The sequence below is a fragment of the Euleptes europaea genome, chromosome 20, assembly GCF_029931775.1.
Source record: "Euleptes europaea isolate rEulEur1 chromosome 20, rEulEur1.hap1, whole genome shotgun sequence".
NCBI lineage: Eukaryota > Metazoa > Chordata > Lepidosauria > Squamata > Sphaerodactylidae > Euleptes > Euleptes europaea.
This window is the reverse complement of record NC_079331.1, coordinates 901,364-929,107: the sequence shown is the minus strand read 5'-3', so window position 1 is coordinate 929,107 and position 27,744 is coordinate 901,364. Positions and strand designations below refer to the sequence as shown.

Here is a 27,744-nt window from a genome sequence, read left to right as displayed (position 1 = left end):
GTGAGACCGTGTAATGGAATGCTTTTACAAGTGCAAAAAGAAAAAATGCCAGCGTTTTCAGAAATTCAATCTTGGACTCCAAGCTGGCCGAACAATCTGAGTTCTCCTCGGTTTAAAACAACAACATAAACAAAAAAATAAGTGTTTTCTTCAGACACAGAAAGCAAGTGAACGCAGAACCATCTACTGCGGGATTTCTTCGGGGTGCTCACTGGCAGCACAGAACTGAGCCAATTTATAGTACTTTGGCAAGTGGGGTCCAGCCAGTGTGCTGGTCCTTTTGACCAAGCAGCCAGGGGTCCCCTGCGCTATCCTGTGGAGGCAGAGGGGGCAGGCAGAGAAGAGCCCCCTCTCCAGGCCAGCGCAGGTGTGCCCCACTGAGACAAGCTGCCCCTGTGATTTGTGGTGCTAGAGCCATGCAGCCAGGGCCCAGGCGTGCCCCGTTCTGCCCTGGGGGGGAGCCATGGTGCCCAAGAGAAGCCCCCGTCTTCCTCATCCCCAGAGCACAGCAGAACTTCTCCCAGGCCTTTTACATCTCAGAGACTCAGCCTTACCTCACTGCTACGAGTCTCCGTCTGCAACCTGTCCTGGAGTACGTCAGCCGCTCCCCCCTCCTGCTAAAGAAGAAGCCGCTGGGACTCACAGAGCAAAGGCTCAGAGCAAAAAAAGCACCCAGCTGGCCCCAGGAACCTTGCCACGTCCCCCCAGCCTTAAGTCCACATGCTGATCCCAGCTCGCTGCTTTTAAAACAAACGGCTGAAATGCCAACCTTCGAGTGGCCGAGGAAAGGCGTTTGTTTGCTTTTTTACTTAGCCTGATGATGCTAAGCGTGAAGGAGGCCCCTCTCCCTTGGAGGGAGTCGCTCGCACTCCCAACACAACCCATCTGGGCAAGTGGAAGGAGAGGGAAAGCATATCCATCAGAATATGGTGGAGTTTTTTTGGGGTGTGTGAAAATGCACACACATCCCAGGCCCAGCCTTTTCACTACTGGTTCTTCTACAGGAAGTTCGAGGAGAGGCCTTTCAAAGGCAAAAAAAAGGGGTGGCTCAGCCAGAAGCCCGAGAGAGAAGCTGCCTTCGATGCTCTGCATATGAGCAGAACCGTTTGGCCTCTGAACGGGGGTGGGGGAGTGGGGGGACAAACAGGACCGTTATGGCCTCGAAGTGCTGAGCTTAGGAAACCTGTCCTGCAAATTCCCAGCTGCCGTGGCTCACCACGGAGGATCATTAAGACACACACAGAGAGAGAGAGACAGACAGGAAGCTTCAACACTCCCAAAACTTTGGTCACAAGAAGAGTCTTGGCTGGGGAGGGGGGGCCGGGCAGCCTCAGCCGTCCTCTTCGTCGTCGCTTATGAGGTCCCTTTTGTCGGGGTCGGTCTCCCGCCCGCGCAAGAAGTCCTCCCGGATGGCCTCCAGTTCCATTAGCTCCAGGCGGACTTTCTCCAGGTGGAAAGCCCTCCGGTTCCGGATCTGGCGCAACGGGAAGGGATTGAGATCCCCAAAAGCAATACTGATGAGTTTCCTGGAAAGAGGAGCAAAGCCACAGATGAGCGCCGGCCCCCCCAGGCAGGGTCTTCCCACTCCCCCCCCCAAAAAAGATGCCCTTCAAAACACACCCGAAATCCCTTTATTCACAGCATCCACAAGTCCTCACATGGTGGGGGGGGGTTAGAGTAATCTGCTGCAGGGGGCGCTTTTTAAAGTCGGCGTAGCATTAAATCCTAGGGGGAGGAGCCATCCCAAGCCCTTCCCTTCCTTGGGGTCTCCTGAGCATGAGGAACCAGAAGAATGGTGAGGTTGAATGGCTATTCCATGCAGGGTGACCTTGGATTGAGCACTCTCAGCCTAGCTTAGCCTCCCTCACAGGGGAGTTGCCAGGATTAACTGTGAGAAGGCCGAAGAACCACGAACGCCACCCCAACCTCCCCGGCAGAACCGGCATCCAGCCTACGTACAGCCTGTACTCAACAGACAGCCTCCTCAGCTGAGGCCCTTACTTGGCATCGAGGATCGTGCGTGTGAAGTATCTGAGGTACTTGAAAATGGACATCGAGTCTTGCAGCTTTAAGATCTCCTCCTCTTTGAACTTGAAGAGCGCCAAGGCAAAGCGGAAAATTACCTAGAGGGGTTGACAATGTCACGTGTACAGGGAGAGAAGCTTCCAGCGTCCCGTGACCCTAACTGCCCACATGGCAGGGACAGAAGACTCCACAGGGCAGTGGAATCTGTCCCCCCCACCCCACGCGGGCACACACACACACACACACAAGACATGTACCATTCACCTCCCCTCCCATCCTGGCTTCTGCCCATTTCACCAGGCACTGCCGGGCTATTTGCAATGAAAACTGAAGTCTGCAGGCTGCTCCGTTTTGCAGCCAAGGAAAATTCATATAGCTCTGACTATTGTTATTTACCAGTTTCAGAGGGAGGCTGTGTCGGTCGGCAGTAGAAAACTTAGATTTGAGTCCAGTAGTACCTTAGAGACTAGCAAGGTTTTCAGGGGATGAGCCTTTGAGTGGCAAAGTGGGAGCCAGCGTAGTGGTTAAGAGCGGTGGTTTGGAGTGGAGGAGTCTGATCTGGAGAACCGGGTTTGATTCCCCGCTCCTCCACATGAGCGGCAGAGGGTAATCTGGTGAACTGGATTTGTTTCCCCACTCCTACACCTGAAGCCCGCTGGGTGACCTTGGGCAAGTCACAGCTCTCTCAGCCCCACCCACCTCACAGGGTGTCTGTTGTGGGGAAGATAAGGTGATTGTAAGTCGGTTTGAGTCTCCCTTAAGTGGTAGAGAAAGTCGGCAGATAAAAACCAACTCTTCTTCTTCTTTTACCACCAGGTATCTGACCACTGGACTCAAATCTAGCTGTTACTTAACCATTTCCTTCAAGAACGTTTGGTTCACCCAGTTCAACCGCTCAGGACTCCATCTACCAACCTCCTCCAGAAATTATGCCAACCACAACCCTCGGGATGCCCTCCTGTACAGCACAGAAGAACTTCCTGATGGATCGTGCCCTCAGTATGGATCACCTCAAGGTTGTTAATGAGAAGAAGAGGAGTTGGTTTTTATCTGCTGACTTTCCCTATCACTTAAGGCAGAATCAAACCGGCTTACAGTCACCTTCCCTTCCCCTCCCCACAACAGACACCCTGTGAGGTAGGTGGGGCTGAGAGAGCTGTGACTTGCCCAAGGTCACCAAGTTGCCTTCGTATGTAGGAGTGGGGAAACAAATCCAGTTCACCAGATTAGCCTCTGCTGCTCATGTGGAGGAGCGGGGAATCAAACCCGGTTCTCCAGATCAGACTCCACCGCTCCAAACCATTGCTCTTAACTACCACACCACACAGGAGACAAACATCGTTGACAAGACCCCCTCCGCTGTGCCCCCCAAGCAACAGTCTGCAGTGTGCCGGGCCCGAGCACAGGGAGGCTTCTGAGGCCCCCACCCCGTACCTTGGGCCCCTCGTACAGAAAGGAGTCCCAGATCTTGAAGAGGACGTCGCTGACTACGCTGTCCACAAACACCACCAGGAACCAGTTGAAGGTGATGAGCGAGTAGTCCACCCGGTACTGCTCCAGGTGAGCATGCAGCCGCGGCAGCTTCTCATTCATCAGATCCTTGAAGACTCGCTGGTCCACCTGAGCGCACCCACAAGAAAGAGGGAGAGAGAAAAGTATGTGTAACTTGGATAAAAATTCCAGTAAATGTTGGTGTTGTGATTTGGCTGGTGCAGATTTCCTTCACATGTGGTGGAGCTGCAGTAGAGCCCAAATATACTGGATGAACAAATTTTGCAAGATATTGGACAAGCAATAATTTCCCTGATTTAAATAATTGGCTTGATAAGGTTAAAGAAACCTATGCTTTAATTAAGTTGACGTATTATAACAATGACAAAAAATACGGAAAAACTGGACGCCTGCCGGAATTTAACAATTTCAAGGATGGAAAAAACACTACAAGGTGTAAATCGCAGAGAGGGGAGTGATGTAATAATCACATGGAAGTGTTTTTGCCCAGCCCTCCTACAGATGCTGTTGCAGACTCCATCCTGCAGTTCTCCCACACACACAAAAACAGAAAATAAAACAAACTTTAGAGCCCTTTGTGTGTGTGTGTTTGCGCCAGGCTGTGCTGGAGGTGGTGCCGGCTGACCTGCCAAGAGCCTCCAAGACCAGAAAAGTTAACAGCCGCCCAACTCATTCACGCCAAGGCCTGGCTGAAGTGCTGTGCAAAACCCACAAAGCCTCTCCACTCGTTCCAAGTCTCCGCTCTTATGCCAACAAAGTGGCCTGCAGAGTCAGCGGCTGAGAGACGCCGCAGCTGAAGGGGCAGAGCGCTCCCCGACGCAGCAGCCACTGCTCCGCACCTGGGATCCGAGGAGGGTTTTCGTGTAATAATCCCGAGCCATGAAGACTTCCACGATTGTCACCAGGCACCAAAAAGCATCTTCCTGCTCCAAGTAGAGAAGTGCAACCGCCACCAGTCTGAAAAGACAGAAGGAAAAAAAGAAATGAACATTCCCGGGGCAGAGTTTCAGAGGGACCGTCGGAGCCAGCACTGGGGGCCAAGTGAGGGGCTCAGCCCGCAGGGATGAAGAACGCTTTGCTTGTCCCAGCAGACAGCTGGCGCTGCCCTGGACTCCTCCCCGCCCTCAAGGAACTTGCCAGCCTGCCCCGTCACATCTCTGCCCATCCCTGGAGCTCAGGGGGTGACAGCAGCCACCCTTGGGAATCAGATCCCCACCCCTTTCAGCAGAAGTTGTGCCCCCACGGACACCTTTACCACTGCCTCTTTGCAGGAACCCACACCCAGTGCAATTCCACGCAGCTTATTCTACATAACCCCAGCTTTCTATGAGGGGTCAGAAAAGCTGCAATTGACTGGAAACAGGAGAAAGGCCAGAGCTCACCCACCAGCCCAAGGGAAGCAGGGGAGAAAAGAGGGGCTCCTGGAACAGACACAAATTTCATGTGGCCAGAAACACCAACACACACACACATACCTTGTGCCATAATTAGAAGAAGAGTTGGTTTTTATATGCCGACTTTCTCTACCACTTAAGGCAGAATCAAACCGGCTTACAATCACCTTCCCTTCCCCACAACAGACACCCTGTGAGGTGGGTGGGGCTGAGAGAGCTGTGACTAGCCCAAGGTCACCCAGCTGGCTTCGTGTGTAGGAGTGGGGCAACAAATCTAGTTCACCAGATTAGCCTCCACCGCTCATGTGGAGGAGGAGTGGGGGAATCAAACCTGGTGCTCCAGATCAGAGTCCACCACTCCAAACCACCGCTCTTAACCACTATACCACGCTGGCTCTCATTAGGAATTTGCGAGAGAGGGGGCGAAGGAAGATTCCTACCTGTTGAGGCCCTGGCAATATCCTATGTCCGGGTTCCGCCACGAGTAGGCGAGCAGCACGTTCCGCAGCTTCTGGATCCCCTCGGAGGTGGGGGAGGCGTAGTGCTTGTTATTGGGCAGGGTCCGCAGGAGGTCCAGCTCGATCTGCTTGGAGGCCGGGTTCTGCTTCTTCAGGGCGTTCTGCAGCAGGGCCTGGAAATAGCCCGGCTCGGCACTGTCCTTGAACTTCTTGACGTGGAGGCCGATACACCACTTCCACACCTTAAGAATATATAATAAGTATGCATCATGACTAGTATCCATTTTAACTAGTAGCCATGAATAGCCCTCTCCTCCATGAACATGTCCGCTCCCCTCTTAAATCCTTCCAAGTTGGCAGCCATCACCACATCCTGGGGCAGGGAGTTCCACAGTTTAACTATGCATTGCGTGAAGAAATACTTCCTTTTATCAGTTTTAAATCTCTCCCCCTCCAGCTTCAGCAGATGACCCCACATTCTAGTATTATGAGAGAGGGAGAAAAGCTTCTCCCTGTCCAGTCTCTCCAAACCATGCACAATTTTATAGACCTCTATCATGTCTCCCCTTAATTGTCTTCTTTCCAAGCTAAACAGCCCTAATCATTTTAACCGCTCCTATAAGGGCAGTTGCTCTAGTCCCCTGATAATTTTGGTTGCTCTTTTCTGCCCACCTTGGAGCGGTGGGCATGTGGAACCCCAGTCCGGATGAGGTTCTTCAGCTCCACGCAGCGCACCATCTCCCTGTTGACGGTGCTGGCCAGGTAGTTCTCCCACTTCACCCCCAGGGATATCTCCTGGTTCTCAGTCAGGGAGAGGGACTTCAGGTCCAAGGCCCGCACCCTGGCAACCAGCTTCTCTTCCTCATCATCCTCCGGGACTGTCCGAAACCCATAAATATCATATTCGCTGTAAAAAAAAGAGAAGAGACTGGGATTAATGGAAGCAAACTTCTTAAGCACTGTGCAAAACAATACCCTGAAGCCAGCTGTAAGTTCCTTGAGCTTTTGAAGAAGTGCATCAGTGTCCGTCAAGTGTGAATGCAACAATGGTTAACTCTGGATTAAATGAATCCATACTATCAAATGACCGAGCAAGTTTTATATCAATACAATTGTTAATCGAGAACCCATTTTCCCCTGCCCATCAAAATACTCCACCTGTTATATACCTGAAACACGAGCTACCATTTTCCCAGGGTGGCTGGCACCGTGCTCGAATTCTATTGGTTGTGTCATTAAACAACCCCAGAAGAGGCTTGGCTTAAGACTACCAAGGGAGTTTGAGAGATTTGCACCGGGAGATCTCCGACGTAGCAAAATGGAGCTGTGCTGTTGTGCCTAAGTAAAGCGTCGGGCGGGAAGTCAGCTGGAGCATGAGGATTACCTGACCAGGTGAGGCTTAAGGAGCGTCTGTTCTGGCTGGTCGCTCGTGTCCACTCGCAGGGCATCTTCCAGGAGCTGAGCAACCACGTCGTGGCAGGGCCTCTGCTCCTCCGAGCAAACCGGCGTCTTCATTTCTTGAAGCAAAATTAAGTATTTGCTTTCCACTTGACAGAGTTTGGCTTCCAAGCTGGTGCACTGCAGAGAAGGCAAACCCAAAGACTGTTTCAACTGCAGAAAACAATCCATTGTATTATTTAAAGAAAAATTCTCCGTTTGAATTTCAGAAAAGTAGAATCACTACATGAACAGCTGACCTTGGCCACTAAGTCTCGCTCACGGTTTTCGGCGTTTCTTCGTAATGCTGAAAGCTCCAGGATCTCCTTATTCAAGAATTTATTCTGGGTTTTGTAACCCTGAAGACTGTCCTGTCAAGAAAGGGGAACGGCATGAAGAACACGTGGGCAGCAGGACAAAGAAACACCACTGGTGCTGGGCACCACTGGCCTTGCCCAGTGAAAGGCCTCTCTCTGGTACAAACAGCCACTCTTGCAGGGTCTTCCTTGGCACAACAGCAAGAACCAAACCCACCATTCCACGGGCACTTGGCCTGCTCACGTGTGCTGGCCCCCACTCGCCCCCAGCCCCATCTCCACTGCCAGGCTCTCCCACTTGCTCCCGATTTCCTACTAACCCATCCCCACTCCAACACTGCGGCTTAAAAAGGGCTCTTCTCTTGACGGACTCCTCCAACACTTGGTGCGCCACTGGGACCTGGGTGTGATGACTCACCCGCCTCCCTTCTGTTCGGCAGCCCTTTCCTCACAGCGCAGGAGCAGCAGCCTCCACAAGGGTTTGCCTTTCCTACCTCTCCTCTATTTCAAATGGCCAGTTTTGTGCCGCAAACTATTACTGAGATTGGGAGACCGAGACAACTTTGCATGATAGAAAAACCGGCCTTTGACCCAGGGGAGAGCACAGAAGAAGAATCAAGTGGGGGAGGGGAGAGAGAATCCAGGCCCTACCTTCAGCCGGTCGAGTTCCAGCAGCTCCTTGTTGGTCGAGGCAGGCGTGGGCGACGGAGTCGAGCCACACTGCCCGGTGGCCGTCTCCTGGCACTCGGCCAGCTCCCGGGAGAGCTTCACAATGACCTCGTCTTTGGCTTGGATAGTCTCCATCAGCATGCCCATCTGCTCACTGAGCTCCCCGACCCTGCACTGCAGGCTGCGTGTCTCCTGCTGCAGGCGGTCCTTCTCCAGGGCCAGCCTCTCCAGCTGGTGGTTCAGGCCCAGGATCTGGTGGTCTTTCTGGTGCAGCAGCTCCAGCTTGTCTTTCGGGCCCACCTCACAGAGGTGGCCGGCGAAGTACTTGTCGTACTGGGAGGACCTGACCGTCTGCTGCAGAAGACGCACGAGTTCCTGAGGGAGAAGACGGGATGCCAGAGGGTAGAATCACAGAGCTGGAAGGGACCACCAGGCTCATCTAGTCCAACCCCCTGCACAATGCAGGAAATTCACAACTACCTCCCCACCCCACACACCCCAGTGACCCTTACTCCATGCCCAGATGGCCAAGGTGCCCTCCCTCTCATCATCTGCCTAAGGTAATGGAATCAGCATTGCTGACAGATGGCCATCTAGCCTCTGCTTAAAAACCTCCAGGGAAGGAGAGCTCACCGCCTCCCGAGGAAGCCTGTTCCACTGAGGAACTGCTCTGTCAGAAAGTTTTTCCTAATGTCTAGACGGAAACTCTTTTGATTTAATTTCAACCCGTTGGTTCTGGTCCGACCTTCTGGGGCAACAGAAAACAACTCGGCACCCTCCTCTCTAGGACAGCCCTTCAAGTACTTGAAGATGGTTCTCATATCCCCTCTCAGTCTTCTCCTCTCCAGGATAAACATACCCAACTTCTTCAACCTTTCCTCACAGGACTTGGTCTCCAGACCCCTCACCATCTTTGTTGCCCTCCTCTGGACACCTTCCAGCTTGTCTACATCTTGGTAAGAGGCCAACAGGAGGCACCCGGCAACAGAAAGGCCGGGCAATTCCTTACTCAAAAGGCACAGGGGCAGGGAAAGCCTGGCCTGCCAAGCAAGCTCCCAGGAAAAGACCCAGGCGCACGACCGCATCTGGCCCGTGCAGGCCTCTGGACCGTGCACTTGGTAAACCAGGAAGAAACCGAAGGCGCCTGGACAGTTTCCTGGGTTAGCGGTATAACTGAGGGGTCCCGGGATGCTGACAGAACCCCGGGAAATTTCATCCATTTCCCCCGCACCCCTCCCACCGTTTGCCAGACCGTGTTCTTTCCGCTGCTGGTTCGCCCAGCCGGCAGGCCGCACAAAGACGGCAACCTGGAGTTACCTTCTGGCTCGAGAGCTCCTTCTTGAGCCTCTCCAGCTCCTCCTGCTGGCTCTGGAACTTCAGCTGCATCTCAGGGACCAGCTTGTTGCTGCTGCATTCCACGGGGGCAGCGTCCAGGCTGTTCCGATTTCTGCTGGTTGCAATTATTTCCTTTAAAGGGCGCCTCGTTTTGTGTGGAATGTGGCCAAAATCAAACGGAAAGGATGAGCCAGACACGCCTGTAGGAAGGAGATCGTTTTTTCCTTGGTCAGATTACGGTTAAAAAAAAAAATTGGGGGGTGGGGGGGAGAGGAGGAGACAGATTTTTCAATTTGTTACAGAATATGCCAGTGCTTGCTCAGCAAATCTAGACAAAACTGAATCATCTTAAAAAAAACATTTCCAAGTTGAATTGTCCTGGGTTTCATTTATTTATTTTTAAATGGGGCCATGATGCTCTAAGTCAGAGTAGTCTCATATGAGAACAAAGCAGAAGAGAGCCAGCTAAACTAGGCACCCGTGGGATGGGAAATATATAAGAATTGGTTAAAATTTGGCAGATTTCTTACTAAACAGAATTAAGCCAATAGAAAATGGGAGGGAAGAACTGCTGAGACGTCTTTAACGGAGCTTCCAGAGTGAGCCAGCCTGGCTGCCCAGGCAGAGCAATCCAAAGTAGCATGCCAGCAAGATCAAAATCAAGACTGGTTTCTGGGAGTGGCAAGGCTGATGTGGGAAGAAGCCCCAGCCCGAGGCCTCGCCACGTGGCCCAGGCCTTCCAGGGCTGCCTTGGCAATGCAGGAAGGCGATGCCAACCCAGCCCCCGTGCCTGCCACAGAATTCCTCGTGGAAAGGGCCCCTGGCTGAGCAAAGAGACTCCCTCCCCTCCTCAATATGCCGTTACACACTGGCGGGGCGGGCGGGGGGAGTGTCGGCCACCTTGGCTGGGCTCCGATGAAGGCCTTCTCCTCTCCTCCTGAGCCACTGACTCCTCCAGATCTTTGGGGGTCGGGTCAAGCATTTCCCACTCCTCTGTGTAAAAGATACTCCTCCGGTTTTCACTGTTCCCTTTGCCTGTTCTTAATGAAGTCACCGAATTCCTGCAAAGTACAGAGGCCAAGTCGTTCAGCAAATCCAAAAGGGCAACATTTGTAAAAAGGGTTCTCAGCTGTAGATTTCACAACAAAGAATCCCATTTCCAAGACAGAACATACCCAGCTGGCTTGTACTGAATCAGACTGTTAGTCTATCAAGGTCAGAATTGCTTCCTTTGACCGGCAGCAGCCAGTCCCCAGGGTCTTACGCTGAGGTCTTTCATGCCACCTTTTAGCTGGAGCTGCTGCTGCCCACTTAACCTGGGGCCTTCGGCATGCCTAGCAGGGGCTGTACCAATGAGCCTCAGCACTTCCCACATCAACTGTGTTTCAGTTTATGAACAGTTCTGTCTGCCTCTGGAGTGGATGACTTATTTGATGCACCTGACCATGCGGGAAAAGTTTTCTGTTGTATATTTTGGTGGCATTATAAGGAGGGAGAGGTAGACTGTTTTTGGCTTGTAGATTTCAAGGCAATTCCCAGGCTGGGGGAAGAGAGCAGATGGTTAAATTCATCTCTCTGCCACTCTAGGGACACTTGGTGCCAAAGGAGGATCAGAATGCTACTTGTAGGATCTGAGAGTACAAAAAGTAACACTGATACAGCCCACCACAAAGCCACACACAAAACAGAATGCTTTCCCCAGAAGTATTTTGCAGGTGGAGCATCTAATAAGGGATGTAAATTGCTGGACACAAACAAACCACCCTCTAGAACACAGTACAGGGGACGCCACCTTAAAACAGAACATAAACCATCAGTCCTGAGGCTGAGATCATTTCACTTGCTCAGCTGTTTCCCAAAGATGGAACACGGCCTCTTGCGTTTCTGAAAAAGCCCTGCCAAGTTCCCCTCAGCCACGCTGCCCCAGAACTGTCCCCAAACTCAAAACAAGGCCCTGGATCACTCACTGGAAAAGGTTCTGCAGAAAACGGCCACGGAAAGAGATCCAAGATAGGCATGAGCCCGGCTTGACAGAATGTTGTGGCTTTTATCATCTTTAGGCCTGGCAGGAACTTCTTGTGTATATTTCAATTCCTGCCCCCACCCCTCCCTCAAAACTGGTACTTTCAGAACGTCCAGAAAGCTGACATCTCTGTGCGTACAACAAGCAAGAAGTCTTTCATCGGTCAGTTCTATATTTGACATAAAAACACTGGTTGCAAAATCTCATCTTGTGACCACCCCTGCCTGAGGTTACTACAGTACAAGGCATTTCTGACACGCAGCCCTTCGGCTGAACTGCTCTTCTGGGAGAGGGCTTAGCACAACCCAAGAACTTGGAAGAGGGTCGCTGGCTCCACCCAGAACGATGGGGGTCTCCTCCTACGGTACAAGCGCTGCTGCCTCTGTGCAACCTGCACTCGAGTCAAGGCCAAGCCTGCTTCACTTGCCACCCCTTATAGTTTCACTACCCTGCTCAGCAGCTGCCGGAACACACAGATGTGGCCCCGTTGCATAATTCTGCAAAGAGAAACATATTCGAAGCATGTGACCCGGCGACTGCATTTTGGCAGGGGAAAGCAAGCCGGTGTGGGCCCAGCGGCTCAACAAGGGGAACTTGGTCGAATCAGATTTTATTTCCCAGGGCTGCCTCTGCAAGTTCAGAAAGCCCCAGGGAATTTCATTTTACACCCTCCATAGACAAGGAGACCTACCCTGCCCCCCTTCCTTATTGGCCATGCTCCTCCCCCAAGCAGCCTGCTCCCCTCTCAACCTGCCCTCCTCTGGGACCTTCGCAGGCAAGGTGGAGCGGTGCGCAAGGAGAGGGCCCCTGCCGCAGGCTGTACTTGAACAGGGGAAGGGGCCTGTGGCTCAGTGGTACAGCCTCTGCTTGGCATGCAGAAGGTCCCAGGTTCAATCCCCGGCAAGGGACTAGGCAAGTAGATGGTGTGAAAGACCCCTGCCTGAGACCCTGGAGGGCTGCTGCCGGTCTGAGTAGACAACACTAGCTTTGATGGACCAAAAGGGGTCTGATTCAGCAGAAGGCAGCTTCATGTGTGTTCATGTGTTGTGCACAGTGGAAGTAACAGGATGCAGAATGCTCACCTGATCTCGTTCCCCCACTGCTTCAGGGCAAAGTTTATGGCGCTGGGCTGGCCCGGGACCGGATGGCATGCCGCTTGCTCCCCCACCAGCTCCGTGGGAGACGTCTCCACTGCTAGGACGTTTCTGGCCTTCTCCGCTGAGGCATTTGGACGCACAACGTTCAGATCTGAGGAGGAACAATTGGGAATTTGGTGAGGCAACAACCGCCAGAACACCCCCCAGGAAGGCTCACCCAGGGTCGATTCACAAAGCATGAGGGAGGGGCGTGACTCCAGCAAGGGCGTGACTCCAGCAAAGCAGCTTTTATTTACTGACTTACTGAAAATCTTTTTCATGCAGCCTTTCCACCCAATCAGGGTCCCCAAAACATTGTGGGTGTGTTAAGCGATGTCAAGTCGCTTCCGACTCATGGCGACCCTATGAATGAAAGTTCTCCAAAATGTCCTATCTTTGACAGCCTTGCTCAGATCTTGCAAATTGAAGGCTGTGGCTTCCTTTATTGAGTCACCCCAAAAGATCACAACATCTGAACGTCTAAAATCACACTTAAAATTATAAAATAATACAACAAACACACATGCCCCCTCAGGACTCTTCCAGCATTATCATTGTTGGTTTTTACTGTGTTTTTATAATGTTTTATTTGTATTTCTAGTGTAGGCTGCCTTGGGTACCGAAAGGGAGAAAGGCAGCTAATAAATTGGTTCTTGTAGGTTATCTGGGCTGTGTAACCGTGGTCTTGGTATTTTCTTTCCTGATGTTTCGCCCGCAGCTGTGGCAGGCATCTTCAGAGGAGTAACACTGAAGGTGTCCTACAAGAAGGATAACTTAAGGATAACCTACAAGAACCAATGAATTCTGACCGTGAAAGCCTTCGGCAGCTAATAAATGTTTTAAACAAATAAATAAACAACCTGACCCTTTGACGAAGCCGTGCTGCCAATTAATTTGCTCAATATTTGTAGTAATGCAGAGGCAAGTCTAATTTTATCACAACATAAACACCACCCACCCTCACACACACACGAATTCTAGGAACAAAGCCAAAAGGAAAGGGGAAAAAAGATTACACGCACAACATCCATCATAAAATCCAAGGAGGAGAAAGCACAAAGCAGCTTCCAGCCAGAATAATTTGCCGGATGTTGATCGTACAAAGGTTCCCATACACAACGCTCAAAAACATTCTGCTGTATTTTGCATTCACGGCCCACTTCTTTGTAAACATTAAGAGGAGTGCTACCATGAATACGCCTTCTTGTCTTGCCTGGACAACCAACCTCCTAGTAGCGGAAGCATTCCACCCCACTCTGAGCATCTGGAACAGAGCGGGATCAGAAACCCTCCTGAAAGAAGCCACTGGGAGTTAATAAGTTACCTACTCAGCAACGACCAAGTGAACCCGAGGAAGAAACACTTGGTGGACGTGGCTCTTCTTAACTGTCCAGAACAAACAGAGTGATGCGGTCAGCAACGGAGTCACAGTAAACAGACCCGGGCGCCCTGCGCAAGCTACCGCAAGCTGGAGGAGAGGGGTATTCATGGTTGTTAGTTAGAATGGATACTAGTCATGCTGCATACCTATTCTCTCTAGTATCAGAGGAGCATGCCTATTATTTTGGGTGCGGTGGAACACAGGCAGGATGGTGCTGCTGCACTCGTCTTGTTAGTGGCTTCCTAGAGGCACCTGATTGGCCACTGTGTGAACAGACTGCTGGACTTGGTCTGATCCAGCAGGGCCTTTCTTACGTTCTTTCTTATGTTCTTATGTTACCTGTACCCTCACGTGGATAGCCCAGGCTAGCCCAATCCCTTCAAATCTGGGAAGTTAAGAAGAAGAGTTGGTTTTTATATGCTGACTTTCTCTACCACTTCAGGGAGAATCATACTGGCTTACAATCACCTTCCCATCCCCTCCCCACAACAGACACCCTGTGAGGGAGGTGGGGCTGAGAGAGCTGTGACTAGTCCAAGGTCACCCATTTGGCTTCGTGTGTAGGAGCCGGGTAACAAACCCGGTTCACCAGATTAGCCTCCGCTGTTTATGTGGAGGAGTGGGGAATCAAACCCGGTTCTCCAGATCAGAGTCCACCATTCCAAACCACCGCTCTTAACCACTACACCAGGGTCAGCCCTGGTTAGTCCTTGGATGGGAGACCACCAAGGAAGCCCAGGGTCGCTATGCAGAGGCCGGCAACAGCAAACCGCCTCTGAATGTCTCTTGCCTCGAAAAGCTCTGCAGGGCTGCTGTAAGCTGGCTGTGACTTAACAGCAAAAAAAGAAGAAGTCACCTGCATTGTCTTTGGCAACGAGCCCCTTGGAGAAGTCGCTGGGCGTGGGCGAGGTCCGGCTGTCCCTCTGGGCGGCGTCCAGGCCGTTGCAGTATTCCCACCTCTTCTGTTGAAGCTCCTGCAGCCAGTAAGCCATGTCCTGGTGGGTTGCCGCCTGCAGCACACAGAAGCAGAAGGGCTGGAAAGGCTGCCAAAGAGGAAGGGGAGGGGCTGTGGGGAGGGGCCGTGGCTCAGTGGCAGAGCCTCTGCTTGGCATGCAGAAGGTCCCAGGTTCAATCCCCACTGGCATCTCCAGTTAATGGGACTAGGCAAGTAGGTGGTGTGAAAGACCTCCGCCTGAGACCCTGGAGAGCCACTGCCGGTCTGAGTAGACAATACTGACTTTGATGGACCGAGGGTCTGGTTCAGTAAAAGGCAGCTTCATGTGTTCATGTGAGATGTGTCAAGAATGCCAGACACATCAACCAGTAACAGCAGCTTCCAGAGGAATGGAGCAGATACCCCAACAGGGGCCAGGGGCCCACAGATGCGCACGGGGCAGGTTCTCCTTCAGCTGTGTTACAATGGAAATGGAGCGACACCCATGATTGGTTCTGTTTGCATTTTGTCTGCACTACAGATTCATTGCAAGGCAAAAGATATAGTTTAATACTGGGATCTTTGATTAACATTTTTTTAAAAAGGGCAAGAGTCCAGTAGCACCTTAAAGACCAACAAAAATATTTTCTGGTAGGGTATGAGCTTTCGTGAGCCACAGCTCACTTCTTCAGATACAGTTAGAATGTGAATCCATGTGAATTCTAGCTGTATCTGAAGAAGTGAGCTGTGGCTCACAAAAGCTCATACCCTACCAGAAAATATTTCTGTTAGTCTTTAAGGTGCTATTGGACTCTTGCCCTTTTCTACTACTGCAGACAGACTAACACGGCTACCCACTGTGAATTTTTTTAAAAATCCATTTTGGACAGTTTTTCCAGGATTGAACCACTTTTGAGCAGGGCTTCAATATATCAAGGAGAATGATAAATAGTCAAAAACAATTAGAATACATTTTGAACAGCCAGCAGACTCGTTTGCCCAATGCCTGGCAGAATTTTTAAAAGGTCTCGTAATGCTTTTGAACAGTTGAAAAAAAGAAGCAGCAGCGGCCCCCTTCTCTGTCAAGGAAGACAATTCCATAAAATCGGGGCTCCCCAGTGAAGGAATATAACTTTGCCGCCATGGTTTCCTGGCTGAAACAGCAAGCGGGGATAAATGAATGCAAGCACCTTTCTCTGTCACTCAGGATACCAGTACAATGGGGTGACCGGGAGTGACCAGGACATGAAGGAAGGTGCTGTTTCCATGCTGGCAAGCTGTTGCTGGTGCCTTCTACTGGACCGGCTTTTGGCCCACGGGATAAGCAGCAAGCATTGTTGATATTCAGATTACAAGACCATCTTTAGAACTAGGGGAAGTCCTCTCTGGGCAACCCCTAAGAGCTAGCATGAGATGGAGAGAGAGAACAATAGCCCTCGGGCTCTTCTGGAACCCGTGCATCACGATGCGGCTTACATTTTCCAAGAAATACTAAGGAACTTGCGCAGCCACATGTAACCAAAAATTACTCAAGATCGAGGAAGAGGAAATTTCAGAGGCCGACCACAACCCGGGCAGGAAGTTAAATTTGTCTTCCTTTACACAGCAAAGTCAGGTGGCTGACAAAGGCCAGTGGGGCTGAGACAAAAGCATCCCCAGCACCTTAAAAGCTGGCAAACGTATTATGGGGTGAGTATTCATAGGAGAGCCAGCGTGGTATAGTGGTTTGGAGCGGTGGTTTGGAGCAGTGGACTCTGATCTGGAGAACTGGGTGTGATTCCCCACTCCTCCACATGAGCAGCGGAGGCTAATCTGGTGAACTGGATTGGTTTCCCCACTCCTCCACATGAAGCCAGCTGGGTGACCTTGGGCTAGTCACACTCTCTCAGCCCCACCTACCTCACAGGGTATCTGTTGTGGGGTGATTGTAAGCCGCTTTGAGTCTCCCTTAAGCGGTAGCAAAAGTCGGCATATAAAAACCAACCCTTCTTCTTGAGTGAGCGTTCAGCCAAGGAGCTATTTGGAAGACCACTGCTTGGCTCTTAGAACGCTGCACTGACAGTTACAGGAGAAAACATCTCCTCAAATAGGAAGAAAAGCCCGACAAGACGGCAACTGTCAAACAAGTGCACAAAACCCTACTTGGCGAGCAGACCGACTTCACGCACCTTTGCCCCAAATTCTCCTCACTGCATTCAATGGGCTTACTTCCAAGCAAGCGTGATAGCATTACAGGCCAGTGGGGCGAGACATGCGTCTCCACAACATTGACCTGGCAGCCCCGTGGAACGAGAAATACCACTTTTCCATATATTAGTGGCTGCTAGGCTTGCTTTTGGAGAACCGCTCAGGGTCTTCAGATACTCCCAAGCTAAGCAAATAAATGTCAAAATGGCTGCTAGCAAAAATGATATACACATTTAAAGGTTTAAAAAGTACATTTTGAGAACTGGAAGTAGTTTGGGATATTCTGGAATGCTGAGCAATTCTGCCTTAAAAGGAACCCCCTCTTAGGAATTTCTTTCTCCTCAGGTTCCAGTTCTACAGCCAAGTGTATTTATTTTACATGGTTTGGTATGTATTCAAGCTGTATTTCAAACAAATCAAAAGCAGATGTGCACACACATTTCCTGGGAAGGAGCCTGCCACTGATACCAGCTGACTCTCGAACGGCAATCCTGAAATACAAGGTTGCTTCTCCACACAGTTCTCAACCCGTACCTTCTCCGTTCCCCCTTCACCCTGAAAGGTCAGTCCCACTTTCTACAGGTTATATGAACTCCCGGCCTTAACAGTCAGATGCAGGGGAGAGAGAGGCCACTTTGAGAGAGGGTTTCCACAACCTCCCACTTCAAATCCAGTCAGCACCACCCCAATGCCACGATCATGCGGCCGTCTACATCACCAGCTTTCCAGGAACACGAGGGTTTTGCAGGCTAACATTCAGCCCCCAAGCAAGCGGCCGCCCAAAGGAATCGGATCCAGAGGCTCCCTTTCTGCGCACAAACACCGCCAGAAGCCACATTGCACCAGAGCACCAAACTGCCACCAGCACCGCACAGAGGCATGCAAATTGCAGAGTTCCAGGGGTAGTGGGAGATAGATCTCCCCAAATAAACCACATGTCACTGAGCATTCTTGAACCACTTCTAGCAGCTCAGGAGCAAACAATGAGCGATTGCCCCATGACACATGTGCAAAGTGTGAATAAGCAAGTGAACACAGGAAAATAAAAGCACATGAGGCAGAGTAAGGGGAAGCCAGAGAGAGAGAGAGCAGTCATCTTTGCAGCTCCTGTTTCCAGTTCAGCCTCACCTGATTAAAAGCCCTGCAGCACAAATTTAATACAGGCCCAAGTGACCACGCTCAGAAAGTCCGGCTGAACACTCAGAAACAAGCTTTTTTAAAAGTTAAAACAGCCTTTCTGAGCCCCCCTTTCCACACCCACCAAGTCACACAATGCAGCGCAGCCATTGGGTCACTTGAGTTACATCTGCCAGATGTGAGGATGACAGAGGCCAGAGTTCCTCAAAACCCTGTGGGCCCGCTCCATCACAGAAAGGAGACCTGCGCTTTAGCCAAAAGAGAGAGCAGTCTCAGATGTGGGGGCTGCCTACCAAAGCCCATTCCTCAATAAATCAGAATCATAGAATCAGAGTTGGAAGGGACCACCAGGGCCATCTAGTCCAACCCCCTGCACAATGCAGGAAATTCACAACTACCTCCCCACACACACCCCAGTGACCCCTACACCATGCCCAGAAGATGGCCAAGATGCCCTCCCTCCCATGATCCACCTAAGGTCACAGAGTCAGCATTGCTGACAGATGGCCATCTAACCTCTTCTTAAAAACCTCCAGGGAAGGAGAGCTCACCACCTCCCGAGGAAGCCTGTTCCACTCTGTTAGAAAATTCTGTAGCCCCATTCCAAATCCTGCCCAGCTCAAGGAGACTTTCTCCTAAGGGAGGACGCAGAGGACTGTGGCCTGAAACGTTCAAGCAGCAGCACATGTTTGCGCCGTCCTCTTACTGCTGTTCAAGCCCCCAGACGCCCACTGAACAAAATGCCAGATGCCACACAAGGGTTAAGGGAAAGCCAAAACATGACCAAGCACCCGAGACTCTCTGAAGCAGGCAGGGCCAGAATCAGCGCCCAGGAGAAATATTTGCATTGGAGTCACTAGCTGAGCCCTGCCCAAGGGCCTGAGTAACAGCCGAGCCTGCTAGGAAAGCCAGAAGTGCAACGTGCATGTTTGCCACACAAGGGTTGTATGCACAACGTGCATGTTTGCCACACAAGGGTTGTTTGCCACACAAGGGTTGTATGCAAACATTTCAGGCACCGCTCTTGCTTGGCTTACCACTGGGCCTTTTCCACACCTCCCTCTGAAAGCACACCACGGGTATGGATAAGGGCCCCGGCTCTCCCTCTGTAGTGCCTGCACTGGCAGAGAGACAGGATGGTGAGCGCCCGCCCTTCGCACAACCTAGCAACCCCCCCTCCTCCTTGGCACTCTTCCTCCGGAAAGGCTTTGAGTGGCGTTTCCCTTCCCTCAAACTTGTACACCACATACATGTACACATGTAGCTGCCTTCTACTGAATCAGACCCCCCTTGGTCCGTCACAGTCCGTATTGTCTATTCGGACTGGCAGCGGCTCTCCAGGGTCTCAGGTGGAGGTCTTTCCCATCACCTACCTGCCTGGTCCCTTGGTTCCCAACCTTTTTTTGACCAGGGACCACTAGGACTTTTTTGTTCGGTGCAGGGACCCCAAGGTTCAAAATAAAAATTCCGATAATTTGAAAATAAACTTTAATCATAACTGTTAGTTAAACATTAAACTTAGAATAATATTTGAATCTATATTTTTATAATAGAGAACTTTTAATTGAAAATATTGATTTATTATGGGTTTATAACTTTGTTTCGCGGACCTTAATTTAGTTCTCGTGGACCCCTGGGGGTCCAGGGACCCCTGGTTGGGAACCAGTGCTTTAACCGGAGAGGCCGGAGACTGAACCAGGGACCTTCTGCATGCCAAGCAGAGGCTCCACCACTGAGCCAGGGCTCAGAAGATGCCCAAGATGCCCCTCCCTCTCATCACCTGCCTAAGGTCACAGAATCATAGAGTTGGAAGGGACCCCCCGGGGTCATCTAGTCCAGCCCCCCTGGACATTCACAACTACCTCCCCCCCCACACCCCCAGTGACCCCCCCGTACTCCATGCCCACAAGAGGGCCAAGATGCCCTCCCTCTCATGAACTGCCTAAGTTCACAGAATCAGCGTTGCTGACAGATGGCCATAGACTCATGGAGCCGGAAGGGACCCCCCGGGGTCATCTAGTCCAGCCCCCCTGCACAACGCAGGGAATGCACAACTCCCTCCCATCGCACACGCCCCCAGTGACCCCCCCCGGTAGTCCATGCCCAGAAGATGGCCAAGATGCCCTCCCCTCTCATCCTAGACCCAGCCTTGCTGACAGGCGGCCACCTAGCCTCTTCTTGAAAACCGCCCACCCGCTCCCGAGGAAGCCTGTCCCACCAGCCTCGCTGTCTCTCGGGGCAGGCGCCTTCTCCCCCCTCCCCCCCCCCGCTCCCGGCCCTGAGGCGCTGGCTCTCTGCTTGCAGGGGGGCGCCGCGCACCTTGAGGACGGTGACGGCGCCGCCGGGGCTGTGGACCTCGAAGGCGGTGGGCTGGTGGTGCTGGGCGCCGGCGGCCCCCTGGGCGGCCTCCCCGCCCGCTCCCGCTCCCGCTCCCGCGTGGAGGGTGAAGGCGGCGCGGGCGACGTCGAGGCGGCCCAGGGGCAGGGCCTCCTGCGGGCCCCTGAAGTAGTAGAGCGAGCAGCGGCCCGGCTCGAACACGAACCAGCGGCTGCGGAAGCCCCGCAGGGGGCCCACGCCCGACAGGCGCTGCAGGTAGCCGCACAGACGCCGCCGGGGCGGGGGCGGGGGCGGCGGAGGAGGAGGGGGCCCAGGCCCCGCACCCCCCGCCAACGCCTCACAGCCGCCCGCCTCAGGCATCGCCACGCAGGGAGCGGCGCGCGCCCCGGGGCCTGACGGGAACGGTAGTCCTAGGCACGAAGGCGGGCCCCGGCCCACGCCCCAGCCAGCCAGGAGGGAGCGGGGCGCGCCCCGGGGCCTGACGGGAATGGTAGTCCTAGGCACGAAGGCGAGCCCCGGCCCACGCCCGCCTCCCACGCCCCAGCCAGCCAGCGAGCCAGGAGGGAGCGGCGCGCGCCCCGGGGCCTGACGGGAACTGTAGTCCTAGGCACGAAGGCGGGCCCCGGCCCACGCCCGCCAGCGAGCCAGGAGGGAGCGGCGCACGCCCCGGTGCCTGACGGGAATTGTAGTCCTATGGAGGAAGGCAGGCCCCGGCCCACGCCCGCCTCCCACGCCCCAGCCAGCCAGCGAGCCAGGAGGGAGCTGGGCGCGCCCCAGTGCCTGACGGGAATTGTAGTCCTAGGGCGGAAGGCGGGCCCGGCCCACGCCCGGTCCCAGTGGCGGGCCTACGTCTTTGGGGCCCTGAAGCTTGAACTGTTATTGGGGGGGGGGGGGCTTGTTGGGTCTTAGGTAGCGAGTTTCATTGTATTTCAGACAGTCAAGGGTTAAGTTGCTTGCAACCAAGCTGACCAGATCAAAAGGTGTATGTGATCTACAGTATGTGTCAACTAGCTATTGGTTAAACAGGACAGTTGTAAAAGTATTTGCATATTAAGAGCGTCTTCTTTGTTTAGCAAGAAGAAGCCACCGCCATTGTATTTTAGATCTTGCTATGTGAAGATGTGAAGCTGTAGAAACTTCCAGCTATGAATCTGGGAATAGAAACTTAGAATGTAGTAAGGAATTTATTATTTTAAACTCAAGTTACCTTTCCCTGATGTTAGTAAGTAAAGTTGATTTTTGCTAAGAGAACAGACTGCGAGTCTTTCTGACAAGGGTATTAATTCCCATCAGCCCTTCACAACCGGCAACAGTAGGGCAACATCCAGCAAGGTCCTAAGGGCCTTGGCTACCCTTGCAAGGACCTCGAGGCTCAAATGGTCCTTGAAAATGGGCCATGCAGTGAACATAAGGACATCAGAAAGGCCCTGCTTGCTCAGACCCAGGAGGCCCATCAAGTCCAGCAGTCTGTTCATACAGTGGCCAACCAGGTGCCTCTAGGAAGCCCACAAACAAGACGACTGCAGCTGCATTTATCCTGCCTGTGTTCCACCGTACCCAAAATAATAGGCATGCTCCTCTGATACAGCGATGAAATAAAACTACAGAACTATTAAGCCGTGCACCAACGAAGGATCTGACAATCCAGCTGCCAAAATGTAGGCTGTGAATAGATTCTGGCGATCTCAGTGAGCCCTTTACAGCTGGGGGTTCGAGCACAGCAAGCCCCCCGAGAATTGTGAAATTTGACCAATGACAGACGTTTTGAGGCCATGTGAAATAGGTATTAGACCATATTCTAAAGTCAATATTAAATACTTCAACTCATCGGCTTATCACTTAAAAAACTCCATCGATTTTGTTGAGAAATCCACTCGTTAAAAAAAGTGGCTTCAGGGGGCCCCTCCGGGATTAGGGGCCCTGCAGCTTAAGCTTCATTAGTTTCATAGTAGATCCGCCTCTGGCCGGACCCCCTTCCAAGCCTCAGAGGCGAGCTCCTCCTGCGCACAGAACCCGCCTTTTCTAACCCTCGCGAGATGGCTGGCGACTAAGGACATTTATTTATGTTTAGGGTTGCCAAACGACTACTGCTGAAAATTAAAAGAGAAAGTGCCACAGCAGGACTACAGCTGAACATCAAGCAGACAAAAGTAATGGCTACAGGAGAATTACACAACTTTAAGGTTGACAGTGAGGAAATTGTTCAAGACTTTCTGTTCCTTGGCTCCACCATCAACCAAAAGGGAGGCTGCAGCCAAGGAATCAGAAGGAGATGGAGACTGGGAAGGGCAGTCATGGAGGGGCTAGAAAATATTTTGAAGTGTCAGGATGGGCATACCAAGCCTTGTTGGATAACTCGGCGCGGGCTCGTGATTCTGGACACAGGCCTGAAAAAAATCAAAGAGCAAATGCTTCTGTTTTGTTTTCCTCACACAACTTCCTCACTTACATCACCCTTCAAGAAAGAAACTTTTAGAGTCTGGTTTCTACACCCCAAATTGACCCGAAGGCAAAAGTTCCTCTTTTAATGTGATGTGTCTCTTAGGGCTCTCTAGCCTCTTTCTGCAAACGATGTCCTCTGCATTTAGTAAACATCAGTCATCTGCCACTAAAACCGAAGGTCATCACAAACCTACACTAAAAATAAATCTCAGTTGATCTCACAGCTGAAATGACATGTAAAAAAGAAAACAAAATCTACAAGGCAGAAAGAGCTGCCAAAAAATAGGTTTGGCTTGGCTGCAGACAATCCGCACAGCCAGCCCGCGCGTGGCTGGGGGGGGGGTGTTGGTGGGGGGGACCTGTCTGAGCGGCTCCAGCAGAGACCCGGCCAGCGTGCCAGCAGGAATGGAGCCGTCTTCCTTGGAGGGAGATCGAAGCCTGCCGCTGAGCCTGGCACCAGGAGGGCAGGAAGGGTTGCATCAGTGTCTGGCTCCGTGGCCCTTTCCTACACGCCCAGGGAAATGCCAATTGCCACATTGGGGTCAGGAAGCAATTTTCCTTCAGGCCAGATTGGCCAGGGATCTTGGAGCTTGTCCCCCCCCCCATCTTCTGGGCATGGAGTAGGGGTCACTGGGGGTGTGGTGGGGAGGTAATTGTGAATTTCCTGCATTGTGCAGGGAGGTTGGACTAGATGACCCTGGTGGTCCTTTTCCTCTGATGCAAAGCTGTGGTCCTCTGGACTGCGCTGTGTCGACCGACCCGGTCCATGAGCTGAGATCTGAACCAGCCTCCACACCTCACCAACTGCTGCCAGGGTAATCCAGTGTCTTACGTTTTTGAAAAATTCCTGTAACCTGGAGACCACTTGTAATTCCAGATCTCCAGCTACCACCTGGGCACTGGCAACCCTATGAACAGAAACAGATCATAATTGCTTAAGATCCTTTTGAGAGTCCGTGCTTGCAGACGAGAAGGCCCTTCCCAGCAAGATTCTCTCACTTCATCATCTGCCCGGGTGTTTTCCCTCCTCCTTCCATTTCAGCTTTCACCAACAATATTTGGACTTAATTGCTTTCTCAGCAACACAGGGAAAAGAACGGCGTGCTCATTGTGACATGAAAGGTACAGTTCTATGCAGGTTTATTCATCATTCAAAAAAGGAGAAGCCTATTAGCACTTACCATATTGTACATACAGGACTGCAACCAGTTTTACAGGAAACCATGATTTCTTTCCCTCTCTAAATATAGTCTGTTATTTATCCCTTTTGTTTTCTCGCTCTTCTCAATCTTGCAATACCTGGAAATGATAACTTCATGATTTTTTAAAAAGGCGTGTGGGCTCTTCCTACTGTTTATGGCTGCATATTTATGAGTTAACCAAGAACACGATCCTAAGAAAAAGATTTCTTGTCTCAAAATCACATTTAAGAAGTACCTGGACAGTTTTATTCATTGCCGTCGTCATCTCTGGGTAAACAGGACTAACTTAGCTGCCAATGTCATACTTTTGTATAGCAAATGTACTCTACTCTCAAGCAGAACTGACAAGGTTTCTTTCACGGTTACAAAACACTGCGAATCGAGAGGCTGCACCGTTGGTGGGGGAAAGGTTCAGCTCTTGCAAAGAGCCTGTCCACAGAATATCTCCTGTTGTTCTGGTTAAAAAAAGGTAAAGGTCCCCTGTGCACGCACTGGGTCATTCCTGACCCATGGGGGTGGCATCACATCCCGATGTTTACTAGGCAGACTTTGTTTGTGGGGTGGTTTGCCAGTGCCTTTCCCAGTCATCTCCCCTTTACCCCAGCAAGCTGGGTACTCAGTTCTGGTTAGCAATGTGGAAAATACCAGAGAAATGACTAAGGGACCTAGGTTTCTTCACCTCCCCAGGCTCCCCCCACCCCTAATTTTTCTAACAGAGAAACTGAACATTTGGGGGGAGGGAATGAGAAAACCTATTACAATTAGGGTTGCCAAATCTAGGTTCGGAAAGACCTGGAGATTTGAGGGTGGAGCCCGGGAGGATGGGGTTTAAGGAGGGGAGGGACTTCAGTCCCATGTAACGCCATGCATTCTACCTTCCAAAGAAGCCATTTTTTCCAGAAGTGGAATAAGTGTTTTAAAGCCCCACCACCAACATTCTCCCCCCGCCCCCCCAGTCGCCTTTGTAATTCCCAGAAATTTTACATCTCTAGTTAAGAGGGCCACTGAAGTCCCATGGAAACTTCCAAACTCTTTTTCCCTGGGTGTTTAGAGGTCCTGTGGCACCACCTAGCGTCAGAAACCTCACACCACAGCTGGGGCATCACGCACAAACCCCAGAGAGGTTTTCAGACAAAACCACAGAATGGCCCTTCATTTATCCTCTGAAACCATGTTTCTTTTCCTTAACGGGAAACGTGCATTGGCCAAGAGGAACTGGATCAACCTGCTTCAGGTTTGACCCGCAGGTCTCCAGGGGGCTACCCTGGTTGCATCTTCCGGTGCAGGAATGGCCCGCAGGTACCCCTAGAGGGCTGCAGGTCTTCCAAGGGCAAGGAGGCTATGCTGGGGGAATCTGGTCACTCCAAGGTTTGCAGGAAAGGCAACGCGGATGGTTGCGGAGAGGCAATGTTAGGAACCTCCACCCCGATGTGGGACTCTGATGTGTCATGAGCCGCCCCCTTCTCCCTTGAAGCAGCAGCAGCCCTTCCTGTGAACCTGTGACTTCTGTTCTGAAGCACCAGGTGGTGGGGAAGAGAGGCGCACGGGCTCCGTGACCTCTCTGGGCCTGGCTGCCCCATCGGAATCAAATCAGGCAGGCAAAAAGACCTTGAATCCTTGAAACGGGAAGGGGCTCATGCCGGTCAAAGGAAGGAAAGTGACCTGAAAAGGAATGCCCAGCATTAATCAGGGCAGTTTGTCCCTTTCATTTTCCAGAATGGTTCCCAGAGGGCAGTGGGTGGCCCAGAGCAAGCTGAGGCCAAGGGGTGGCGGCACTGCCCCGGGGTCTGGGCCACTCCGTCCCAGGTAACCAGATACTATTGTTGTCTGGGTATGAGCTGGGCAAACCTTGTGGCAATACCAGCATGGTTCCGCTTGTGCCAGGGCTGTTTGGCCACCCCATTTGGCACTAGTCAGTTTCTCTCTGGCTGACCTGCTATACAGTTTTCCTCCTTGGTACCTGTGCTTCCTAGCTCTCTCTAGAAACCAAAGGGCTTGACCCTTGGGAGAGGGGATCCCTGCATAAGCAGGCTCCAGCCCACATAAGACATGCAAAGTCATTGCTGGGTTTCGACTGATTACTTCTACACAGGGTTGCACAGTTGGAGACTTAAAGGCAAAAACAAAAAAGAATGCGGAATCTTCATGGGAGGGGCTCAGGAAACCAGGGAAACGGACCCCCCGCGTGTCCCCCTTCCCAACTGCGACAGCCCTGGCCCACCCTGCTCACGTACGTGCTGGCCCGGCCTCCTCCACCGTCTCAGAAGGAAATGTTGTAAAATATCCAGTGACGTCATATAACGTTGCAAAACAGAATCCTGTCCTGATCACACACACATGCACGGAGAGAAAGTGATCTGTGAAAGGAAAGAAGGGCATCGTCCTGTCAAGATGCCTGATTGTGAAAATGTCTGTACATCTCCACTTGCTGCCCCGAAAAAAAAAATACTCGGGTCCTGTCCACACTTTTGAGTCCTCTTGATTCCCGTGGAAAGAATGATGCCTCTGCTCTTTAAAAAACCCAATCACCTTCAAGAGCGGGTCCTTCCTTTCCTCTGAAGCCCCGGCTGACTCGCCATCCAAGCCCCAGTTCCCCCAGTCATAGCTGATCATGGATATTCACACAGATTGTAAGGTGCCAGGGTTATAGTCCTGGGGAGTATCGGTGCAGGAACTCTCTTGGTGGTGGTGGGGGGAGGCCCTGAGATTGGAAGGGGGGGCTTGAGGAGTACCTGAGACTGTGGAGCTTTTGGGACAGGGGAACCTCTGCCTCTTAACACAGACTCTTGTAAGAATATTTTCACCATCCAGGGCATTTTGTGGCAATAGTTGAGAAGCTTCTGGCCCTGATGGGCTGAGACGTCCGACTATCACAGAGGGGAGGGCAAATTTCCCAAGATGGACCTGGAGCCTAGGAGAGCAGAGGCAAGGGAAGCGGGGTGGGAGGAAGGACGTAGAAGCAGGGGGCTGGGGGAGGGAACAGCAGAGGGAAGAGCCTGCAAGAAGGGGCCAACTCTGGCAGGAGCCCAGAAAACAAGGCGGGGCGAAACAGAACCAGCCAAATCTGGAGCCGTCGTCCTCTTGTTATCTGATAACCCCACAACTCACCCTGAGCCCTCTGCACACGGCAGTCTGAAAACATCAGTTACGTTATCTGCCCTCATTATGCATTTGCTTTGGGAGACACAAGGTTGAAAACGGTTTGTCGTTCTAAGCGAAGGGGCGAGGAGTCCCTTGGGCACTGCCCTTTGGCAGTCCCTGGAGCAGAGGCCTGTTATGCAGAGTCAGAAGTGCTAAAAGCAGGGCTCCTCCTTCTGGTTCCCAGGAAGGGTTGCCAATTCCAGGCTGGGAAATTCAAGGAGATTTAGGGAGGGGAAAGAGCTCAGCAGGGATATGATGCCACAGAGTCCACCCTCCAAAGCAGCCATTTTCTGCAGGGGGAGTTCTGGAGATCAGCTGTCATTCCAGATCTCCAGGCCCCACCTGGAGGTTGGCAACCCTACACTTAAGTGATAGAGAGTACATCTGCAGAGGAAACACTCAACTCTGTAGCAACCCATCCCTCAGAGATTGAACCATTGCCTTTTTTAATACTCTTGGTATTGACGTAGGTGAGAAGCATGGCTTGGGCACCCCCCCTGCGCTATGGCGGGGTCCCTGCCAGCAGGTTTCTCCTGGGGTGCAGGCGGTAGGCCCACTCCAATCCCCCTTCTCCTGCAAATACGGAAGGCACACATGCAAAGGGCAACAGAGGGATTACTTCTGAGTAAGCAGCTGGACAGGGAGCAAGCTGGTCTGCTGTTGGCGCAGACTCCAGT

General features: G+C 52.0%; 1 protein-coding gene across 1 annotated transcript; it reads right to left on the bottom strand.

Moving 5' to 3' along the window:
* Positions 1–1,329: 1,329 nt before the first annotated feature.
* Positions 1,330–20,331, bottom strand: TBC1D2B (TBC1 domain family member 2B). Its single transcript, XM_056865725.1, has 14 exons — positions 20,265–20,331; positions 14,544–14,697; positions 12,253–12,418; positions 10,048–10,208; positions 9,130–9,347; positions 7,795–8,187; positions 7,087–7,197; positions 6,774–6,967; positions 6,062–6,296; positions 5,372–5,631; positions 4,377–4,494; positions 3,460–3,645; positions 2,002–2,123; positions 1,330–1,526 (listed from the first exon to the last, which is right to left on the bottom strand). Exons 2-14 carry the CDS (start codon positions 14,677–14,679, stop codon positions 1,331–1,333), a joined length of 2,496 nt encoding a protein of 831 aa, XP_056721703.1. The 5' UTR covers positions 14,680–14,697; positions 20,265–20,331; the 3' UTR covers position 1,330.
* Between the last annotated feature and the right edge of the window lie 7,413 nt (positions 20,332–27,744).

Coding starts and splice junctions, on each gene's coding strand:
- TBC1D2B (XM_056865725.1), bottom strand. CDS start 14,679: ATGGCTTACTGGCTGCAGGAGCTTCAACAGAAGAGGTGGGAATACTGC. Junction 6,297..6,773: donor CTTAAGCCTCACCTGGTCAG/GTAATCCTCATG, acceptor TTTTTTTTACAG/CGAATATGATATTTATGGGT. Junction 5,632..6,061: donor CACATGCCCACCGCTCCAAG/GTGGGCAGAAAA, acceptor TATATTCTTAAG/GTGTGGAAGTGGTGTATCGG.